At 46.5% G+C, this 23,665-nt stretch overlaps 1 protein-coding gene across 3 annotated transcripts in view; it reads right to left on the bottom strand.

The window, feature by feature from the left end:
• COG2 (component of oligomeric golgi complex 2) overlaps positions 1-23,665 on the bottom strand; it is a 442,013-nt gene that overhangs the window by 229,942 nt on the left and 188,406 nt on the right. For all 3 annotated transcript variants that reach the window (XM_077486570.1, XM_077486569.1, XM_077486571.1), the window contains one exon: positions 2,918-3,097. In XM_077486570.1, coding sequence (XP_077342696.1) covers positions 2,918-3,097 — 180 coding nt within the window. The remainder of the gene's footprint in view (positions 1-2,917; positions 3,098-23,665) is intronic.

Raw genomic sequence — 23,665 nt, forward strand, 5'->3', positions numbered from 1 at the left:
GTGGATCAACGGCCACTTATTTCTCACCTCCAGCCTATAACAATCAGTTATCTGCTTCCAAGCCAAAACTTGGCCCATAAAAAGCCAGACGGCTGTCTATGGGTTTTCTGGCTGTTTATGGACCACGTTTTGGCTTGTGTGTATAATGGGATCTCTCAGGAACCTTCTCTGTACTGGATTTGACCAACATGCCCCCCTTGTTGGAGGTAGGGGGAACATGCAATATCATGTTTTGTAATGGGACATATTTTGAGTACTTTTTTAAGGGGGGGGGGGGGGGGGATTTGGTGTTGGAAGCCACACATCTGCAAAAAATAATTACTGTATCTTGTTTAGGCCAGGGGTTGACAAATTTGCTTTGAATTTAGGAGCCAGTTGAAAAAGTTAGCCAGTTTTTTTTTTTTTTTTAAGAGTGGTATGGATTGTCAGCTCCCGGGATAAGGCCAGTCATTTTCACCCCCTATCCTTAACTCACAACGGAGCACCCAGTCAATAACTCCAATGTAACGCTGTTACATCAGGGTTATGGGCTGACCAGGAAGAGTAAGGTTGGCAACAGATGGAACTGGTTGGCTTAGGCAGGTGGTACTGGTTTGGGACTGACAGATGGTACTGGTTGCCACTGGTAGGCACGTGGAACTGCCAGATGGCACTCTCAGGTGACATTGATTGGCACTGGCAGGTGACACTGGATGGCATTGGCAGGTGACACTATTGGCACTGGCAGGTGGCGCTGGCACGTAGTACTTATTGGCACTAGCAGGTGGCACTTATTGGCATGTGGCCCTGGTTGGTTATGGCAGGTGGCCCTGGTTGGTGGTGGCACTGATTGTCAATGGCGGGTGGCACTGATTGGTGTTAGCGGGTGGCACTGGTTGGCGGTGGCACTGGCAGGTGGTGGCAGGTGGCACTGATTGGCGGTGGCACTGGTCGTCACTGGCAGGTGGCACTGATTGGCGGTGCCACTGGTTGGCGGTGGCAGGTGCCACTGTTTGGTAGTGGCAGGTGGCACTGGTTGGCGGTGACACTCGGCACTGGCAGGTGGCACTGGTTGGCGGTGGCACTGGCAGGTGGCACTGGTTGGCGGTGGCACTGGCAGGTGGTGGCACTGGTCGTCACTGGCAGGTGGCACTGATTGGCGGTGGCACTGGTTGGCGGTGGCAGGTGCCACTGTTTGGCGGTAACACTCGGCACTGGCAGGTGGCACTGGTTGGCGGTGACACTCGGCACTGGCAGGTGGCACTGGTTGGCGGTGGCACTGGCAGGTGGCACTGGTTGGCGGTGGCACTGGCAGGTGGCACTGGTTGGCGGTGGCACTGGCAGGTGGCACTGGCTGGCGGTGGCACTGGCAGGTGGCACTGGCTGGCGGAACTGGTTGGCGGTGGCACTGGCAGGTGGCACTGGTGGGCACTGGCAGGTGGCACTGACTGGCGGTGGCACTGGTTGGCGGTGGCAGGTGGCACTGATTGGTGGTTGCAGGTGGCATTGATTGGCTGTGGCACTGGCAGGTGGCACTGATTGGTGGTGGCAGGTGGCACTGGTTGGTGGTGGCACTCGGCACTGGCAGGTGGCACTGATTGTCACTGGCAGGTGGCACTGGTAGGTGGTTGCAGGTAGCATTGATTGGCGGTGGCACTGGTTGGCACTGGCAGGAAGCACTGATTGGCGGTGGCAGGTGGCACTGGTTGGCGGTGACACTCGGCACTGGCAGGTGGCACTGATTTGCGGTGGCACTGGTTGGCGGTGGCAGGTGGCACCGATTGGCAGTGACACTCGGCACTAGCAGGTGGCACACTGAGCACTCTGTTACTGACAAGTAACAGAGGAGCCGCCAGAATTGAGCTTAATGTCGGGGGTGGGCGGGACCCAGCCAGGTTGTGAAACTGACAAGTGACAGAGAGGCAGATCTGTCAGATTTGAGCTTGATGTTGGGGAGGGCGGGACCTGGCCGGGGTGGGCAGGACCCGGTCGCTATCAAACATCAGCCAACGATTGGGCTGCTTAAGAAAAGGGGCGGGCCACATACAAGTAGCGGCCCGCCCAGATCCCATTGGCTGGTGTTTGATAGCTGCTAGGTCCCGCCCACCCCAGCTGTGTCCCGCCCACCCCCAACATCAAGCAGAAATCTTCCTCTCTCCTCGCTGTTTCACACACTTAGCGCAGCGCTTGATGCTTGCCAGAGCCGCCGAGTGTGGAGGAGGGAGGAGGATGGCAGTCAGGGTTGATGCTCTGCATATCTGGGGCATAAATAGTGAGTGGGCTGGTGGCAGCTTAGGCGCCAGGTTGCGATTTCTGGTCGCACTGGCGACCTAGCGCCTGGGGTTTGTCAAGCCCTGGTTTAGGCTAATGCAGTTTATGCTTGTTTTTTCATGTATTCATTTTTGTTTTTCTTTTTAGTTATATACATCTAAAATGGATCATACTCTTGTGCATTCAGTAAAAGTAGTCTGTATCCCTTTCCTGAAAAAGCCACATAGGTGAAACAAGTCGAAAAAAAATCTGAACAGAATGGTTTATACATTATAATGCTGTAACTTTTTGTCTCTCTGCAATAGGTTCTATGTCTAGGCCTATGTTAGTAGACATGATTACAGGCATTTTTTTGTCTTTTTTTAATTTTGTGTAAATAAAAAATCTTTTTGATATCTTAATTGACTATCGTGTGATATTTATACTATTTAGGTACGTTTAAAGTCCTGTATCTCCAAGCTTTTTTATAGACTAACAACACTACAGATAAGAGTAGGTGAACCATTTCAGATGTCTTCAATGATTATGTAAAACAAAATCTGACAATGAAGAGGCTCCATTATTCTTCGTTAAATATATTATATTTGTGCTATACATTCAATGTTGTAATATTTGTTAAGTTTTTGTGTTTAGACCACACTGCATTATGGGCAGGATACAGGCATACCTCATCAATGTACGGTTTCACCAAAATCTGCCCAACAAGAGCTTCTGCATCTTTTGTTTTGTCAATCGTAGCATATGTCCGCAAACAGTGACGAATTATATCCACATTTGAGGTCTGAAGTCCTTCCAAAAGGAGACCTTCTAAGGAGCGCTGTAACATTGCCGTTATTCCAGCAATACGCTATAAAACAGAAAAACACCACAAACAAATCAGTATATTTTAAGTCCATCTCAAATGAAAAAGTAGGGCATGGTTTTAAAAATAAGCTATGGAAGTTAACCATAACGCATTTATATATTCCTAATAGAGGTAAATCACAGAAGCGAAGATTTCCAAAACACAGGATCCAAATATAATCTGCTATATAAAAAGTGCAGTTAACCACTGTCTGGGCAGATTCTGAGATCACAGATATCTGAGATCTCATATACATGTTAAAATCAGCGTTCTTTGCTAGAAAATTACTTATATATAGTAGATATAGCATAATATATTTTCTGAAAGCAGAGGCCCTAGAGAATAAAATGGTTGTTGATTTTTTTTTACGTTGCATAATATTTGCGCAGCAGTTTATCAAATGCATATTTTCAGGAAAAAAAAAAACACTTTAAAGTGGATGTAAATCCTCACATATACACAGTGAAGTGAACAGCTTCGGATGATACCTTACACAGTGATGAAACAAATCTCCCTACATAAGTTTTACATGCATGTTTGCTGTCTTCAGCTTTATATACGGTTTAGAAAGTGCTCATTGTGTTAGGAGATTTTCTCTTGTTCAACACTGCAGTGAAGCCTGGGCATACAGCCAACACAGCTGATTGGAGGAAAGGCACACATCCCCTCTCCTCATAGGTAGAGACTTTCAGAGCTGATCGTTGAATCATTCAGGGCTCTGCTAATTTATAGCATCCTTACCAACACAAAACTCAGGCTGCTTTTATCACAGTTGACAGAGAACTTGTCAGAAGTTATCAGGCTCATAACAGAAGAACAGGGCAGGAGACATCTACAGGACATAGTGCTTTGAAGAGAGATAACAAAAAAGATATACATGCCCAGCTCAAATTTAATGAATCGGGTTTAAATCCACTTTAACCACTCCACGCAAATCACCATACCCATACTTTGGTACTTTAACCCTAAATACCGGGGTTATGGCAGCAGCTAGCTGCCATAACCCTGGTATTTTCAGGAACGGTGTGTGTTTCTCTTTAAGATAAAAGTGGTCTCTGTGGTGGATTAGCTGTAAGATCACTTTTATCTGTGGCCGGAGAGGTGGCCTACCCCCTCCCGCCGTGCTCCGGTCGTCTCCGCCACTTACCGGACCCGCTGGTAGTGGCGGAGACCATCGCGCCCCCTTCCGTGAATGCTTGGCTGCCCACTGAGGGGAAGACGGCCCCCCTGCTCCATAGCATGGGAGGGTGAAGGCAACATCAAACCTCACTTCCGCCCAAACATTAAAAAAATAAAAATAAAAAGACAATGTCAATATAAAAAATAAAATGTAGAATAAATAAGACATTTTAAAGCACCCCATCCCGACAAGCTCGTGCACAGAAGCAAACGCATACAGGAGTAGTGTCCGCATATGAAACCGTTGTTCAAATCACACCATGTGAGGCATCGTCGCAATCATTAGAGTGAGAGCAATAATTATAGACCTAGACCTCCTCTAACTCAAAACTGGTAACCTGTAGAAATTTTTAAACATCGCCATTCCACGAGCAGACGCAATTTTGAAGCGCGACATGTTGGGTATCAATTTACTCTGTGTATCATCTTTAACCATATGAAAAAAAATTGGGCTAACTTGTTGTCTTATTTTAATTAAAAAAAAAAACTTTAAAAAAAAAAAGTGTGCTTGTAAGACCACTGCTCAAAGACGGTGTGACAGATAATATGTTTGGGGTTCTAAGTAATTTTATAGGAAAAAAAAAATAGGATTTTCATAACAGCTTACCTGTAAAATCCATTTCTTTGATGTACATCAGGGGACACAAAGCCATAGTAATAACCATGTGGGTTATATCGGCGTATCAGGTGCTGAACACTGGCATGCCCCCTAAAGGCTTCTACTTCCCCCATATAACCCCTCCAATTACTGGGAGTCCTCAGTTTTGTAGCCAAGCAATACAAGTGTATAAGAAGAAGAAGGGAGGGACCTCTGCGTCCCCTGATGTACATCAAAGAAAGAAAGATTTTACAGGTAAGCTGTTATAAAAATCCTATTTTCTTTTCTTACATCAGGGGATAACGAGCTATAGTAATAACTATGTGGGATGTCCCATAGCAATGGCGACTGAAGGGGGAGGGGGGGAGAGACAGAATCAAGGAAACAGGAGGCCTTACAGATCCGAACCATAGAGGCCCGATGATGCACCATCCAAGAGTCACTATTTGCCCTGGATGAATGTGCTCTTAATATGAGAAGGAAGAATTTTCTTCTTTAAGCTGAAGCTTGAACAATCACTTGACAAATCCATTTGGAAAATAGTGGATCTGGACACTGCCTGTCCATAACTTGGACCCTCTGGCAGAACAAAACAAACCTGTGTTTTGCGAACCTGAGCAGTCGCCCTTAAAAAGACTCTGAAAAGAGAGAATTAATGGCGCAAAAAATCAACTGAATATCCAAAATTAATTATAACAGGGGTGAGGGAAAAGGGGGGGGGGGGGTTTGGGTACACACAAAATGAATAGTGTTAAAATAAATCAGATATGATAAGTCCAACTCATTCAAAATGAAATGAGATAAGTTCATAGGGAAGCACCGTAAGCAGCAACCTTTAGATTAGAAGCAGAAACTCTGGAATAACCAGAAGAAAAAAAGAACAGGTGCGCCACACTAAGTGCAGTAATAAAAAACACTTTTTTCTTTTCTTTTCATTAAAATTCAAAGCCAAATGGCTACTCACAAAAGTGGTATAAATAGAGGCATATAAATTATTTTATTTTGGAGTAACACGGTGCTTCTACGGTCAGCGCTGCTGTCCTGTTGTTCAATCAGGGTGGGTGCAAAGATGGTCCGGAGGTGTTGGCAAATTCACTGTTGGTACTGTTGTAATGTCCTTATACCATCAGCTGGGGGTATCCGGAATGCCCAGAATACAGTGAACTGGTGTCCTATGCTTTATTCTGGGACCGGAACCCAGAACTGGAAGTGCGTTCCAGCCTGGGATGCAAACATCAAAAAAACGGAAGTCACGTGATACGGGTAGCCAATGGGACAACACGTTTCACAACTTCGTTGTTTCTTCAGATCCAGCTACCACAGGGGAAAGGCGTGACATAAAAGGACTAAGGGGGAGGGAATACTGATCTAACACAATTAACCCTATACTGCAAAGTACTAATTGATAAAGATTATTTGACAGCTAAAGAAGATTAAATGGATCAAGAAATAATATAAATAATAAGTGAAATAATAAATATGATGATAAAAGCATATCCCTGGACGATATATAAATCTGCCTATAAGATACAAAACTTATATTAGTGTACTTGTGTATATGCGCTCACACTGGGGGCCAAAAACATGACCAAATCATTAGAGATAATATGTACACACACACACACACACACACACACACACACACACACACACACACACACACACACACACACACACACACACACACACACACACACACACACACACACCCACCATGTACATGTATGTGAAAAATTGTATAGACCTAAAAAAGTTTTTTTTATAAAGATTAAAAAATGTCAATTTAAAAAAGGTTAATTTAAAAAAAAGGTACCTTAGGACATACATGGCCGTATGTACATACATACACACATACACATCCCCGCAAGGACATGCACATGCAAACACATCTACACATATATCTCCATGTAGCCCATTAAATTCTTCTAGTAATTCATTTTAAATTTGAGTATAAAAAATATAAAAATAAAAATTCAAGCAGCATTAATAGTATTAATAGTGCAAACTACTATTAAGCTGGATAGCTCTTTTATAAAAGAAAATTATTCTACATAAAAGCACAAAAAATTATAATGGGTTATTATTATTACATAATTTCTCTAGGTGCAGATTATGATGCTAAGTGACATTAGTGTGTAAAAAAGAAAACACTAAAATGCTCATGCCTAGATGACGGTGTTTACTTCAATATCTGAATTCAACCCATGTGGTGACAGGCTATTTAACGTGTATATCCAGTAAGCTTCTTGCTTACACAAGAGCGAGAACCTCTCCACGGAATATTTATCGGGTATGGATTCGACGGCCCATACTTGCAAATCTGAAATATTGCTATGGTGATGTGTGAAAAAATGGACGTGCCACGCTATATTTAGGATTATTGGCCTGCACTGCTCTGCGATGGTCACCAAATCTAGCTCGCAATGTTCTAATAGTTCTACCAACATAGAGGAGGCCGCACGGACAAGATATGCAGTATACTACATATGTGGTGGAGCAATTAGAAAAAGAACTGAGGAGGAAAGTTTTGCCATTGGTGGTAAAAGATTTTTTACGATGGGATACATGTGAGCAAGTCAGATATAATGCTTTATTACATCAAAACATACCTACAAGAGGAATAAGCGTAAGTTGTTTAGATTGCTGGTGTTTGGTCCGAGGCCTCCTTTTACTTGGAGCAATTTTGCTCTTTATACTGGGAGCCATTCTGTAGGCAAATTTTGGAACATCAGAAATGGTTGTAAATAAATGAGGATCTTGTGTCAATATTGACCAATGTTTTTAAAAAATGCTCTCCATTTTCTTGTAATCGGCATGATACTGTGTAATACAATGGAAAAGTGGTTGTGAAGTATGTTTAATTGAAGGAAACATAAGTCCAGACCCATTCAGACTGGACAAACAACAGAAACTATAAAAATTTATAATTTGTCCTCATATAAATTAAGTAATCAAGAAGTGTCATTACTATCTAGAGGTCTAAATTTTGCCCCCACCACCCACCCAAATTAATTTACTATGTTTAAGGACCTGAATAAATTCATCAGGAATCTCACTTTAAAAAGGCATTTCAATATGAAGGCCAACAATATTATTCCTAAAGAGGTTCCTTCCACTGAGGACCCCCCATGCCCGTTGAACAACTCCACCGAGCAAAGTGCTCTCCAAGACCTTTGTGATCTATGGAACATGGACGAGGATGATGATTTGGTTGTCTGGTCTCAATATTCAAACTGCTCTACCTTTTCAACATACCACATTTAGGCTCAAGTCTATCTTCAATCCCACCCAATCTAAGGGACCTTATTTGTCAACGTTTTATCAAGTAGTTTATAAGGAGCTCACTGATCTCTGTTCATCCCAGTCTTATAGGTCCCATCATTCTGTAAATCTCAGTTCTTTAGAACATTCTGCTCTTAAATCTCTGAGTACAAACACAGAGATTGTCATCAAACAAGTAGATAAAGGAGGAGGCATAGGCTTACAGAATCTGCCTATGTTAAAGAATCAAAAACGTCTCCTGTCTGACCCGACTACCTATTTAAAACTTACCAAAGACCCTCTACACAAATTTATTGAGGAATCTAATATTTTAGTAGCACAAGCTCAGATAGCTGGTGTCCTAACCAAAACAGAGGCAGCCTTTTTTAAGAAACCTTTTTTTCCCAAAGTTCCACATATACACACTATATATATATATATATATATATATATATATATATATATATATATATATATATATATATATATATATATATATATATATATATATAAAATTTGCCTAAAAACCATAGAGACTCGAGTAATCCGACCAGGCCGTTCAATAGTGGCCTCCATGGATAGTATTACTACTTGCTATTCTCTATATATAGATAATATATAGATTTTTTGCAGCCTTTAGCCCAGTCACTTCCCTCTTATATAAGGGATGGTACTCATTTGATTGAATTATTACGTCCATACACCTGGGAACCATTCTATTTGTGGGCATCTCTGGACGTTTGCTCCTTATATACATCTATACCACATCAAGTGGTCTTACAAGCAGTTGCTCATTTCCTTAATAAGGATTACCATTAATCCACAGCAGGTTGATTTTCTTCTTTCAGCAAACCAGTTTTGTTTGGAGCACAATTATTTTTTGTTTGATGAGGACTTTTACTTACAAAAACAAGGAACTGCTATGGGGGCTAATTTTTCCCAGAGTTACGCGAACCTAACCATGGGGCTGTGGTAGACCAGGTGTGTGGATGTTAATGGCTCACACACCTGGTCTTCTACAGCCACTATATTGACGATATTATCATCTGGGATGGATCATTAAGATCAGTTCAAGATTTTGTAGCCTATTGTAATATCAATGACTTTGGCCTGAAGTTCACCTCAGTTGTAGAATCTGAGTCCATATGTTTTTTGGACTTAGAACTGTCTCACTCAGATAATATTATCTTAGCTAAAAATGACACCAAGCCAACAGATGGCAATTATTTTTTGCATTAATCTAGTTTTCATCACCCCAGATGGGTAAGGAACATTCCAAAGAGTAAATTCCATTGTCTCAGACGTAACTGCACAAAGTTGCAAGATTATACTTCCCAGAGTACAGTATTTAAAAAGAAGTTCCTTGATAAAGGCTACCCCACCAATATTATAGAGGCGGTGTGTGCATCCTTCCAGACCAAAGATGTGCCTATTCCTTCAATTAAACATACTTCAGAACCACTTGTTCGTTATATTACACAGTATCATGCCGATTACAAGAAAATAGAGAGCATTTTTAAAAACATTGGTCAATATTGACACAAGATCCTCATTTATCTACAACTATTTCTGATGTTCCAAAATTTGCCTACAGAAGGGCTCCCAGTATAAAGAGCAAAATTGCTCCAACTAAAATGAGGCCTCAGACCAAACACCAGCAATCTAAACAACTTACGCTTATTTGTCTTGTAGGTATGTTCCGATGTAATAAAGCATTATGTCTCACTTGTTCACATTATCCCATGGTAAAAAATCTTTTACCACCAATGGCAAAACTTTCCTCCTCAGTTCTTTTTAGAATTGCTCCACCACATATGTAGTATACTGCATATCTTGTCCGTGCGGCCTCCTCTATATTGGTAGAACTATTAGAACATTGCGAGCTAGATTTTATTGACCATCGCAGAGCAGTGCAGGCCAATAATCCTAAATATAGCGTGGCACGTCATTTTTCACACATCACCATAGCAATATTTCAGACTTGCAAGTATGGGCCATCTAATCCATACCCGATAAATATTCTTCGGTGGAGAGGTTCTTGCTCTTGTGTAAGCAAGAAACTTACTGGATATACACATTAAATAGCCTGTCGCCACATGGGTTGAATGCAGATATTGAAGTAAACACCGTCATCTAGGCATGAGAATTTTAGTGTTTTCTTTAAGAAAACACAAGGAAGGCACTTAGTATCATAATCTGCACCTAGAGAAATTATGTAATAATAATAACCCATTATCATTTTTTGTGCTTTTATGTAGAATAATTTTCTTTTATGAAAGAGCTATCCAGCTTAATAGTAGTTTGCACTATTAATGCTGCTTGATTTTTTTTTTTTTTTATACTCAAATTTAAAATTAATTACTAGAAGAATTTCATGGGGTACATGGACATATATGTGCAGATGTGTTTGCATGCGCATGTCCTTGCGGGGATGTGCATGTGTGTATGTATGTACATACGGCCATGTATGTTCTAAGGTATGTTTTTTAAATTGACATTTTTTAATTGATAATAAAAAACTTTAGGTCTATACAATTTTTCATGTGTGTGTGTGTGTGTGCATATTATCGCTAATGACTTGGTCATGTTTTTGGCATTTATTTCACTCCCAGTGCTGGATCTGAAGCGGCGTTGTGAAACGCATCATCCCACTGGCTACCCGTATCACGCGACTTCCGGTTTTTCGATGTTTGCGTCCCAGGCTGGAACGCACTTCCGGTTCCGGGTTCCGGTCCTGGAATAAAGCATAGGACGCCAGTTCACTGTATCCTGGATACCCCCAGCTGATGGTATAAGGACATTACAACAGTACCAACAGTGAATTTGCTGAAACCTCTAGACCATCTTTGCACCCAGCCTAATTGAACAACAGGACAGCAGCGCTGACCGTAGAAGCACTGTGTTACTCCAAAATCATTTATATGCCTCTATTTATACCACTTTTGTGAGTAGCCATTTGGCTTTGAATTTTAATGATTAAAAAAGTGTTGTGTGGCGTGGCCTGAACATGGCGGAGTGAGGGCGCCAGGTGCCTGAGCTCCCGACACTAGACCCATCAATCGCAGCTGTAATGACATTTCCCCGGATCTTGCCTGCCTGGTCATGAGCAACCGTAAAAGAGGACGATATAAGGGATCTGCAAAGACGACTCCGGCGGCCCAGATTGACCGTTTTCTCAGGGAGAACAGGCCTACCGCGGTGGTCCAGACCACAGGAACACGTGGCAAGCCCGGGCCAGCTTCGCCCTCTCTAGCAGAGATGGCATCTTCCTAGCAGCCAAGCCCACAGCCACTGACGGGCATCCCGGCCCTGCTTAATCCAACACGGAGCAGCCAGACGGGAGCCAGCTCCTCCATACACCCCATGGGGGATGATGCGGACATACAGGCTTTGCTGAGGGCCCTCCCCGCCGACATGGAGGCTCTCACTACCAAGGCGGACATGGAGGTTCTGGTGCTCAGAGTGGAAGAGCAACACCGCCGGGACCTCCAAGAGATCCGTGCTGAAGCACAGGAGATAAATGAGAGACTGATCAGAGAGGCCAGGGTGGGAGCGCTCGAGTCTCGGGTGGCACAATTGGAAAGGGCACACCACAGCCAACAGGAACAGTTGGCAGAGGTGAAAATCCATGCCGAGGATCTAGAGAACCGGAGCCGCCACCAAAATATATGGTTCAGAGGGATACCCGAGGCGACTGGCAAACGGACACAGTGAAGGCGATTGTGCATAAGCTACTCGGGGGGGGGGGGGGGCTCTCCCTGCCTCTTTAGAGTTTGACAGGATTCACAGGGCACTTGGCCCTAGATAAGCAGATCTGGAACGGCCCCGCAGTGTTATCTGTCGTATACACCGGTACAGCCACAAGGAACAGATCATGAGAGAGGCACGAACCAAAGGTCTGGTGGACTTTGATGGGGCCCAGATCTCTGTTTTCCCGTATGTAGCCCGAGCAACTCATGAGGAGAGCAATGTTGAAACTCCTGCTTGAGAGACTATGCAGAGCAGAACTGACCTACAGTTGGGGTTTCCCAATACAAATGACCATCCGCAAAGGGAGCACCTCCTTTACCCTAAGGCGGCATACTGAACTCCCGGATTTATTTGCCTTCTTGGGGATGGAACCGGTCCCGCTCTGTGACTGGCTGGGGCCCCTTCCGACCAGAGAGCAGCGTACTCCATTCCAGGGCGCTCAGCCGGGTCTCCCCCACCACTCTTCCAGGCGCAGGCAATGTGAATATACTCCGTTCGGCAGGAACGATCCGGAGCCGTGAGAACCAGGGACCTTCACAAGTAAGTAAGTGACAGGCGGCTTGGGGCATGACATGGAATTTTGACTACAACACGCCTTCCAAAACCACCCAGGGTGAACTAATCCCTCTCCCTCCTTCAGCAGTCCGCTCCCCTGCTCTGCCCTGCCTGGGACATTCTTTGCCCCCCCCGGTTTGTGCCTCATTTCATGTGACTGGGGGAATCATCCCCCTCCCCCCGTAGCGGATTGCGGGGCCCCTCTGACGGACCAGTCTCCCCCCAGCGCCAAGAGAGGACTAGCGGAGAGACCCCCAGAGATGAGAGGACTATGCTTTCCTGTGACATGGAGAACTGGACCTCTATTTGTAAATGCAGCTTGTAGGGACACAATGGTTCTCAAAGATCATGGGTTGTGGGGGGCGTGGCTGGCCGGATCCGAGGACGGACGCACGTTCCCTGTGCTCCGCTAGCCTGTTCTCTAATCCACTGCCATCCTCCGCTGTGGATCACCCTCCTTGTCCACAAACCGGACCACCTTGTACATCGGGCTCTTCTCCATAGCTCCATAAGGATTTGGCCGCTTTTGGTAGCCTGTTGGCCGCACAATCCGGCCCGTTCGCGGCCTCCATTACACGCTCGTCGGCCACCATCTTTCGACCTACTAGTCCTCCAGGACTGCCGCGCTCGCCTGCGGAGCCCGCCGGGAGCCGACCCGACGGCGGTGGGCGGGCATCGAGACGAGGACCACCCGGTCGCGGGGCCCCTGTGGTCGGAGGCTGATTGGAAACCTACCGCATGGACATTCTTGGGCCTGGTGAGTCCCCTTAGGGGTTATTTCTGGATCCCCCTTCTCAGGCTCCCCCCCAGTGGACGGGCACCCCCTCTAGATCCCATGGGGGGGTTGTATTTCTGGCCAGGCCTGGACAATCCCACCTAATATTGAGCCTGGTGTCCTCTGCCTGCAGCTCTAACTAGGCAAGGCCCTGGCTCCGGCCTACACTGGAAGTGGTCGGCCATCTTGCTACACCCAGCGTTTTATAGCTCCTAATCTCATAGTCTACTAGGGTGAGGGGAGTGAATTCTCCTGAAACCTTTGAATTCACCACCAGCTATTGTTATGTGTTTCACAACCGCCTGCCAGCATGGCTTTTAAATGAGTTAAAGGGCCCATCTGCTCCCCGTGACTCCCGCAAAGCCACACTAGCTACAAAAAGCTCCGGGGGTAAGCATTCCTCTTCATTGTAGTGCTAAAGCGCCCCATGGGAAAAATTGGTCAGCAACAGGAATATTACAAACACGTCCCTGATCAGCAGTCGGGGCCTATTATGGACCGTTTTGTTACCAGATCTTAGCCTCCCCCCTCACATTCCCCGCCAGACCCTTTCTCCAATATGGACTTGTCCCTGGGAATGGAGGGCTCTGGCATCCCCCCAGTTAACGCCCCCCTAAGCCTCCGACTCGGGTATGACCCCCCCCGCAGGGGATCCTTACCCCGGATATACTGGACACCAAATTACATCTCCTGCCCCAACGGATCACAACCAACGTCTCGGGCGAGGTAAATAAATTTGCGGTGGAACTGCGAAAGAAACTCAATCAGCTTGGTGATCGCACGGACACGCTTGAAAACAAAATTTGATGAGATGGTCAGCTACATTCAGGCTGTTGAGGACAACCACAACCTACGCCTCTCAGTGTCTCAATTACAGCTCCAACAGGAAGATCTTGAAAATAGAGAAAGACGCCAGAATCTGCGCTTCAGAGGCATCCCGGAGACTGTGGGAGATTCTGACTTACGTGCTTATCTGCTAGGCCTCTAACACGCTGGCCCCCATGGTAGTGGACATAGATTGGCGCCTTGATAGGGCTCATCGCTCTCTGGCCCCCAAGCCTCCTACAGGGGCTAGACCCAGAGATGTTATTGTCCGGTTCCACTTTTTTGAAAGCAAATAGGCACTGATCCAATCCACGCGCAACAAACCTCAAATCGTCTGCAAGGGAGTGAAGTTGCAGATCTTCAGTGACCTCTCCCCCATCACCCTGGCTAAATGCAGGAACCTTCGGCCAATTACCTCTTACCTGCAGCACCACAAGGTCCCATACTATTGGGGCTTCCCCTTTCGGCTGCTTGTGACCAAAAATGGAGCTCAGCACACCCTTCGTGATCTTCCGGAGAGTGAATCCTTTCTAAAGAGTCTCGGGCTCGCTCCCCTGCCTGAGGAAGACATGCATCCAGCTGATGTCTAGACTCGCCCACTTCCCAACACACCAAGCCGCATCTGGACACCCGTGAGGAGCAAATCCAGGAGGCCTCTCTCTACACCTCAATGCCCACGGTTCTCCAAACAACCCCCCTGACTCCCCCCCGCCATACCCCACATGGTTCAGATATGTATGTTGCTCATACTCCCCCATCTTTTCCCTTTCCTCTGCGAAATGAAAGGGAAAGTTCCTGTTGCAATGATCATTTCAGCCTGTCCTTTGCCTTGAATGTTCAAGCAGGGACTATTTTTCCCCCTCCCATGGGGTTTTGTTTTCACAAAAGACTATGTTGTTAATGCACTTTGTTAATTTTCCGAGTTCATAAGGAGAGTAGATGGCCCTTCCATTTTTACGTAAACCTCCTCTGTTGGTCGTCCGGCCACAACCCTCTTGGCCTGGGTTGCTGCCCTGGGTCCCCTGAGGTACATGTTTTCCTCAGGCTTTCAAGATGTTCTGTTCTTTTTTGTTTTTATTTTTCTGATGCTTTTGTTTATGTTTCTTTTTAAAGTTTTTTGTTCTACGATGTCCATTCCTACAGATCAGTTTTGTTGTTTACTTATGCACTGCATAGGCTGGTTTGGCCTCAGGTTATCCTGGCTTTGGGTGTACCTATTTTTTCCCCACCGCCTAGGCATAGCCGACGCTAACGATACCTTATATCGATTAGAGTTCTGGCTCATTGTTACCTATTGTCAGCTGTATTGTTACTTCCAGGTACTTACATATGCTTTCTTACCTAGATTGCCCTTATGGCTTTAAAGCTCCTGTCATATAATGTAAAGGGCCTAGGCTCTATACGCAAGCGCTGGGTGGCCCTGGAGGAATTCAGGGCCTCTGGTGCAGACGTGATTATGTTACAAGAAACTCATTTTAAAGCAGATGGATCCCTTAAGTTTGCCTCCAAACATTTCCCCACCTCCTTCCTAGCCTCTGACCCCACAGGCAGGGCGGGTGTGGCGATTTTGATCAGGAAGTCATGCCCCATTAAGGTTAAAAGCTCCCATGTAGCCCCCCATGGTAGATACCTAATACTAGATTGTCAATATTTTAACACCTCACTGACCCTTGTCAACCTGTATGCCCCTAATGTTGGTCAGATTGCCTTCCTTTTTTTTTTTTTTATTATTTTTATTGATTTGCAAATAAAACATAAAACAACTTACAGCCTATTGGGCATACCCAGGCTGATTACTACTACACCCCCCTGAGTCAACAATCAGGGAACAACAAACCCCCCCCCCCCCCCCCCCCGAGATACCGCCGCCGGCGTATACAACCAAAAACCCACCGTACACTCTAGCACCACTGCTCATCACTCAGGACAATTTGCAAGGTCGCTCATGCTCTACTGCAGGCTACAAACAATCCCAGGATGAAATATGCAAGCAATCCCCTCCACCTACCAACCCTTTACTGCCCACATACAGAATGACCCAGGGCTACATGAATGTCAATACCTTAGAACACCTCCACTAATTCCTGATGGAACTCTGTCAGTCAGCATTCGAGTCAGCATTGGTGTTGCGCGACTCCGTCCATATGTCCCATATTTTATGGAACTTGGCTCCGCAGCCGCGCGAAAGATAGGTGGCCTTGTATAGTGGAAGAGCCGTGTTCACTAAACTCTTCCAGAAATTAATAGAAGGGGCTATCGGAGCCTTCCATTTAAGAACAATAGACTTACGGGCATAGTATAGCAATAAGCCCAGGAGTGTTCTGAGCGCTCGGCATGGAGCCAGCGATCTGACCAAACCCAATAGGCATATCGCTACAGACAACGGTACAGTTACGGTGGTAACAGACAAAATAAAGTTAGTCACCTCCACCCAAAAACTATCTGAGGACAGCTCCAGAACATATGCATAAAATCTGCTGAGAGCGAGTTGCATCTCCAACAGGAGGCAGGGACAGATGGGTAGATTCTGTGGAGACGCTGCGGAGTGTAATATACCCTATGCACTATTATAAATTGCACCAATCTATCCCTGGCTGACACTAACTGTAAGAAAGCATACTCCCAGACGTCCTCCCAGTCCTCTGTGGCCAATGAGGAAGAATCCACCTCCTACTTTGCCCTCAGGATTTCCAGACCCGTATGGACATTGGGGAGTAACACCTTATATATGTCAGACAGAGGTTTAGACAGATCATCGTCCCTGAGCAGAGTCTCTAGCCTCGAGGTGTAGAACGCCACTGGGGCGTTTCCAAACTGTGTTCGAAAGGCATGGTTAAGTTGTAGGAATCTGAATAAATGTGAGTTAGGCAAGGCATACTGCTGCTTCAGCCTGTCAAAGGTCTGTATTTTGCCCTCAAAACAGAGTTGCTCGATATATTTGATACCCCTGCTGGCCCATACACTAGGGTCAGGAATAGAGCCAAATTCCGGTAAATTCGGGTTAAACCAAAGAGGACTATGCGGAGAGATGTGCCCTGAAGGTACGGGGTGCATCGAGTTAGCTATGTTCCATGTCCTTACAACCGCCCTCATTGCGGCAGTAAGAGGGAATGGGGCCCAAAGACCACGATACAGAAAGTTTCTCAGTGCCTCATATGACCCCAACCACGCCGCCTCCAGAAACACCGCCACGTTGGACTCATCCGAAACCAGCCCATTGTGAGCATGGGACAGAAGGGCCGCCACATAGTAGGAGTGTAGGTCCGGGCAAGCTAAACCACCCTCTCCCCAAGGCCTCTGCAACACCGTCAGCTTAAACCTCGGCTGTCCAGCGCCCCAGAGAAAGGACACCAGGAGAGAGTTGATCATGCAGAATATTTTTTTAGGAATCCAGATTGGAGCATGTCTGAGAACAGAGGAAAGCAGGCAAAAGCTTCATCTTAAATAAATGAATCCTCCCAATCAAGGTGAGAGGGAGATGCGATCATGCCTTCAGTCTAGTCCTCATCCTCTGCACCAATGGATCCAGATTAAGGGCACAAAAATCAGAGGTAGAGGAGGAAATATGAATTCCCAAGTACTTGATTGTATCCGTCCACATTAGTGGTAGGTCGGGATCCGCTGCCGCTTTAGCCCCCCTGTCTATGGACATGATTTGAGATTTGTCCCAATTTACCTTCAACCCCGAACAGTCAGTGAAATGGGAAAGAATGATTAGCGTCTCCCGGAGAGACTGGGCAGGGTCACTTAGAAAGAGTATGAGATCGTCTGCATATAAAGCTACCTTCTCCTGTATGGAACCCACCTGTATCCCTCGAACCCCCTCCGCCTTCCTGAGGGCCGACGCAAGTGGCTCCATCGCCAGGACAAAAAGAGCCGGTGACAATGGGCAACCCTGCCTCGTTCCTCTCAACAGCGAAAGGCGCTGACAAGGTGCCACCTATCTTAATCTGTGCCGAGGGCTCCTTATATAAAATGTGTATCCATTTACGAAATTCCTCTCCAAAACCCATAACCTCCAGTACTAGGGACATAAACTGCCATGCCATGGAATCGAAAGCTTTTTCGATATCCAATGTCACCATTACCCTCGTAGAAGACTCAGTGGTTGGCAACTGCAAATGAGTAAATACTCTTCGCAAATTTATATCTGTGGACTTCCCTGGCATAAATCCGGGCTGGTCTATATCAATCAGGGATGGCAGGACCGTTCGTAACCTGGTGGCCAGAATTTTTGTCAAAATCTTCAGGTCAAAATTTAGCAGGTAAAATCGGTCTATAGGAAGAACAGAAGGAGGGAGGGAGATGTCCTTGCCAGGCTTGGGAATAAGCACTATGTGTGCTTGATACATGGACGGAGGGAGTGCCATCTGAGTTTTACTGTCAGAGAATACTTTCAACAACTTGGGATCGACCAGTGGGGCGTACATCCTGTACCACTCACCAGGTAGGCCATCGGGTCCCGGTGTCTTCCCGCCAGGAAATGAGCAAATTGCCTCTTCTATTTCCTCCAAAGTAAAGTCCTTGTCTAGAAATGCAAAATCCTCCTGTGAGAGTGGGCAAATCCAGAGAGGAGAGAAACAGCCTCCGCTCTTCCACCGACCCCCCTGGGACTTCAGCATACAGTTTTTCATAAAAGGCTCTAAATTCAGTAAGTAGCAGATCAGACCATCAGACCCTCGGATCTCCGAAACCACTGTCTGCATTTTAGAGTCAGCCACTAAATTCGCTAGAAGCTTACTGTCCCCGGATTCAAAGATTTTCCCCACCACAGACTTCAAATCTAAATGAGTAGCCTCAGCAAGATGAAGGGACAAGGCCCGTCATGTCTCAGCCAGCCGAGTAAAGCGATCCAAGGTCGGCGAGTCGAAAAACGCCTCAGCCTCGCCCCCCTTGAGCGTCCGCATCTGGGATGACAGCTCAGAGCGGATCGCCTTAATAGCCGAAATGTATTCTCCTCTGGTGTTGGCCTTAAAGGCGTCCCAAACCATCTGTGCCGAGGTAGAACCCTCGTTCAATTCCCAGTATTGTTGCAGCTTAGGAGCGACCTCCTCACCCACCCGCAAGTCCTGCAACCATTTGGGTGCCAAGCGCCAACAAGCATTACCCCTGGCGTTCGACAATTGTAAGGTGACCTCCAAAGGTGCGTGATCAGAGAGACCTGCAGGTAAATACAGTGCCCCCCTCACCGACGTCAGGGCCCCAGAGTTGCCGAAGACCAGGTCTATCCTGGAGCCCGATTTGTGTGTGGAAGAGTGGAAAGAGTAGGCCCTAGCATCAGCATGCTTCCATCTCCAGATCTCAGTATAATCAAAAAAGTTTGAGCCCATTGCAGTAGCTCTGGTGAATATACCCTATTTGGGTTGGACGAATCCAGGGATGGATCCAAGATGGAATTAAAATGCCCCGCTATATACAGTCTGGAGAATTGGAGGGGAGCCAGCAGATCACTAATCTTATAAAAAATCTGTGGATGGGAAGGGGGGGGGGGGGGGGCAAGTATACGTTGACGAAAGCATAAACCACCTGGCTAACCTCTAGTAACAGGATAATGAATCTGCCTCCTTGATCAGTGTGCAGGTGAACAACTTTATAAGCTAGAGACTTACTTAGCAAGATGGCCACACCCCTCGCATAACTAGAGTACGTAGCATAGAATGCTTGTCTCACCCAGGGCCTGCGCAGTGCAAGTATTTTATTCCCCAGAAGGTGAGTCTCCTGGAGAAAAAGGACATGGGGTCTATGACTATTCAGGTATTTAAACATCAAGGCCCTCTTAACCTTACCATTAAGACCCCGAACATTCCAAGACACCAGTCTCAAATCCATTGAAACAGTTGGTAACGTGTTATATCATAGCGATACTTACACAATATCCCCTTATCCTGCCAGTGAGCATAGTACATGGAAGTATAACATACAAAACAGATGCAATAATCAGTGGATTCAGAGCGTACAGTGAAAAAAGAAAAAAGAGAATTAAAACAACAAAGAAGAAAAAGAAAAGAGATAACCCGCAACTCCTTACTGGCCATGAGTGCCCTAATTGGGAAAAAACACAAAACAATTGGGCACTAAAAACAATGGCCAGTTTGATACCCAGAACCTAACCAAAACTTAAACCTCCAGACTTTTAAACAAAAAAAGTTCTGAAGCAGCGGCCACTCTAAGTCGCTTACTCCTATTCAAGGCAAAAAAAAAAAAAAAAACCTGTAATGAGGGGGAAGAACTAATAAGTCCTTAAGTGTCCTGCATCTGGGGAACTCAGTTAGGAGGAAGTAGATAAAAGGACAGACCTTATAGCAAAAAACGATGTGGAATCAAGAAGGATCAACTGGAGCGATGGCAAAGCACCTCACATGTCTCAGAAGAGGTGGAGGTCAGTACGCCATCCGCTAGCAGTGAGTACGCTCGCCCGTCAAGTGGGTAATTAGTATCCCGTGAGCTCCGCGGCAACAGTAACAACAAACAGCAAGCAAAAACAAGAAGTCAGGGAGCCCATATCAGGATAAACAATCCAGGCAAGCAGTACCCCCCATCAACGTGGGGAAAGCGGTAGAAGATTAACGTAGAGTGATCAGCCAGTCATTTGCTTCCTCAGGCGTGTCGATGAACTTCACCGATCCATTATAAGGCACCCAAAGGCGGCTGGGGTATAATATGCTGTATTTAATATCCCTGTCCCGTAGGCGCCTGCGGACATCATTGAAGGACTTTCTCTTGCTCTGCAGATCTGCCGAGAAATCCGGGAACAGTAGGATTGAGGAGTTGCCATATGGTAGAGAAGGGTGTAGAAAGGATCCTATCCCGGTCCCTAAAATTCAAGAAGCGGACCAAGAAGGGTCGGGGATTTGCCCCTGGGATGTAACGTCCTGTAGGGACACGATGAGCACGCTCAACAACATACGTCAGGAAGACATCCGCGAGGCTCAACAGCTTCTTGAAGAAATCTTCCGCAAACTCCGCTGGCCGGTCACCCTCCTCCCCCTCCAGAAGACCCAAGACACGGATATTGTTGCGTCTTGCTCTGTTCTCCGCATCGTCAGCTTTAGCGACTAGCAGTTGTACCGTGTTGTTGGTGTGGGTAGCTGTGAGATCCTCAGCTGCAGAGATTCGAGATTCCGATTCAGTCAACCTGTCCCTGATCTTATCCAGGTCATTCCTAATGAGATCACATTCTTCTGCAAGGCGGTCTATTCGTACCAGCATAGAGGTTTTACTTTGTTCAATAGCAGCCAGTATCACCGCAGTACTGTCTTGGGAGGAAGGGGTAGGCAGAGCCACACCAGAGGAAGACCCGGACTCCATGGCTAATTCCGCAAGCAGCGACTGCACCCTCCCAATAAGAGAGGGATCTGGTTTAGCGGGCGGATCAGGAGCAGGACAGCTCAGTGCTGAAGAGCTCTTAGGCCGGTGTTTAGGGCCCATGAAGGGGATTTGGGCTGTGGACGTCCGTGGGCCTCCGCTCCTCACAGCGACAGTCCTCTGGTAGCAAGGCTCAGTCAGTGACATTATGTGGCAGGGCTCAGGGAGCCGGATGGATGGATGCAGTGTCTGACAGTTAAGAATAGTTGCCGGGGCCCTCAGTCTGTGCAACAAAACGGCCCCCCCTAAAAGGGGTAGCAGTGTCCAGCAAGGGATGAGGGGGAGCGGTTTCTGAATTGCAAGGGTCAGGCCGACCACATCACTCCCCCTCCAGCCACTGGGTAGGGGCTGCAAGTGACTTCCAGGTTGTGTTAGGCCGTGCTAGGCCGGGGCAACCATGGTGGCTCCACAGGCCCCCCACCAGCTCCAACTAGGATGTTCAGGTATGTGACAGTCCCCCACCAGCCGACAGCCGCCTTCGCCGCTCCGCCGGCCGATCGTGGTGCTCCCCCGCCGGCCGGCCGTCCAGGAAAGTCCGGTCCGTGGCAGGCTGCACTAGGCCGCAGGCCTGAAATTCAGCACCGGCGATCCGTGGAAAAACGGGACAGCCCAGGGGCACAAGGGGGTGGTGGATGGATTGATTCAAGTGATTGAATGACACAAAAAAAAAAAAAAGGAAAAAAAAAAGTTTACAAAAAGTTGTCACTAAATGATATATTGCTCACACATGCCATAGTTATATGTGGAATTGCACCCCAAAATATATTCTGCTGCTTCTGAGTACAGGGATACCACATATGTGGGACTTTTTGGGAGTCTAGCCGCGTACGGCACCCCGAAATCCAATCACTGCCTTCAGGATTTCTAAGGGTGCAAATTTTTGATTTCACTCCTCACTACCTATCACAGTTTCGAAGGCCATAAAATGCCAAAACAACACAAAACTCCCCCCAAATGACCCCAAAGTCATTACCCCAAGCTATTTACTGAGAGGCATGTTGAGTCCATAAAATATTTTATATTTTGCCACAAGTTGCAGGAATATTACAATTTTTTTTTTTTTTTTGCACAAAGTTGTCACTAAATGATATATTGCTCACACATGCTATGGGCATAAGTCAAATTACACCCCAAAATAAATTCTGCTGCTTCTCCCGAGTATGGGGATACCACATGTGGGGGACTTTTTGGGAGCCTAGCCACGTACGGGACCCCCCGAAAACCAAGCACTGCCTTTCCGGATTTAAATATAAAACGCTACCAAAAAAACTGTTAGCGATCGCAGGGATCAGGCCTGACTCTGCGAACGCTGCAGTTATGTGTTTAGTGTTTTGTAAGTGACAGTGATCGATCGATACTGCACTTGGGTGGGCTGGGCGGAGGGGCAAAACGCAGGTGCTAGCAGGTATCTGGGCTGATCGCGCTAACAATGCGTTTTTTTGGAACCCTAAACTGCTGGGGACGCTAGTATAGATCTGATCAGATATTGATCTGATCAGATTCTATACCACTAGGGGAGGTTTATGCTTTGCGCGCGGGTGTTAGTGGTACTGGCACTAACCTAGCGCTGCCTGGGGCGACACAGACCCTGACCCTAAAACCTAATTGATATCACCCGTCGGGTGATCAGGGGGTTAAACCTTTATTGGGTAATAAATGGTAGGTGCCCTGATGCTATAAAAAGCAAACTAACCAGAGTCACCCTTAACACTTATACTGGTGAAAGGGTTAACTAGGGGCAATCAGGGGGTTAAAACCATTATTGGGTAGTATATCTGGGTACCTAGCGCTATAAAAACCTGGCAGTGAACCTAAAAAAATAACTAGCTGCCGCGATCAGAAAAATGATCGCTTAGTGACACTGGCAAAAGGGGATGAAAGGGTTAACTCTAAGGGCAATCAGGGGGTTAAACCTTTATTGGGGGGTGGTAGGGGGCTACCCTGGACCTAACACTAACTGCCCTGACACTTTTTACTTTTACAACTGACACTGAATGCAGGGATCAGTAAATAAATGATCACTGCAATCAGTGACACTGTGACTGGGAGGGGAGGGGGGGGGCTGTATGCCTGTGGGTGCCTACGTGTTAGTGTAGTGTTGGTGCACACTTACTTTTAGTCTTCTCCTCGAAGTCCGGTCAAAAAGACCGCCCCAAGGAGAATGAAATCACTTCCTCCCTGCCTGTGTATACAATACACAGTGGGAGGAAGCTTCGCATTCGCCAGGAGCGATCGAGAGGGGGTGGCCAGAAACCAACGGCTA

This window comes from Lithobates pipiens, unplaced genomic scaffold, assembly GCF_037356315.1.
Source record: "Lithobates pipiens isolate NorthernLeopardFrog02 unplaced genomic scaffold, aLitPip1_a1.2 Scaffold_18, whole genome shotgun sequence".
In the NCBI taxonomy this organism is placed as follows: Eukaryota; Metazoa; Chordata; class Amphibia; order Anura; family Ranidae; genus Lithobates; species Lithobates pipiens.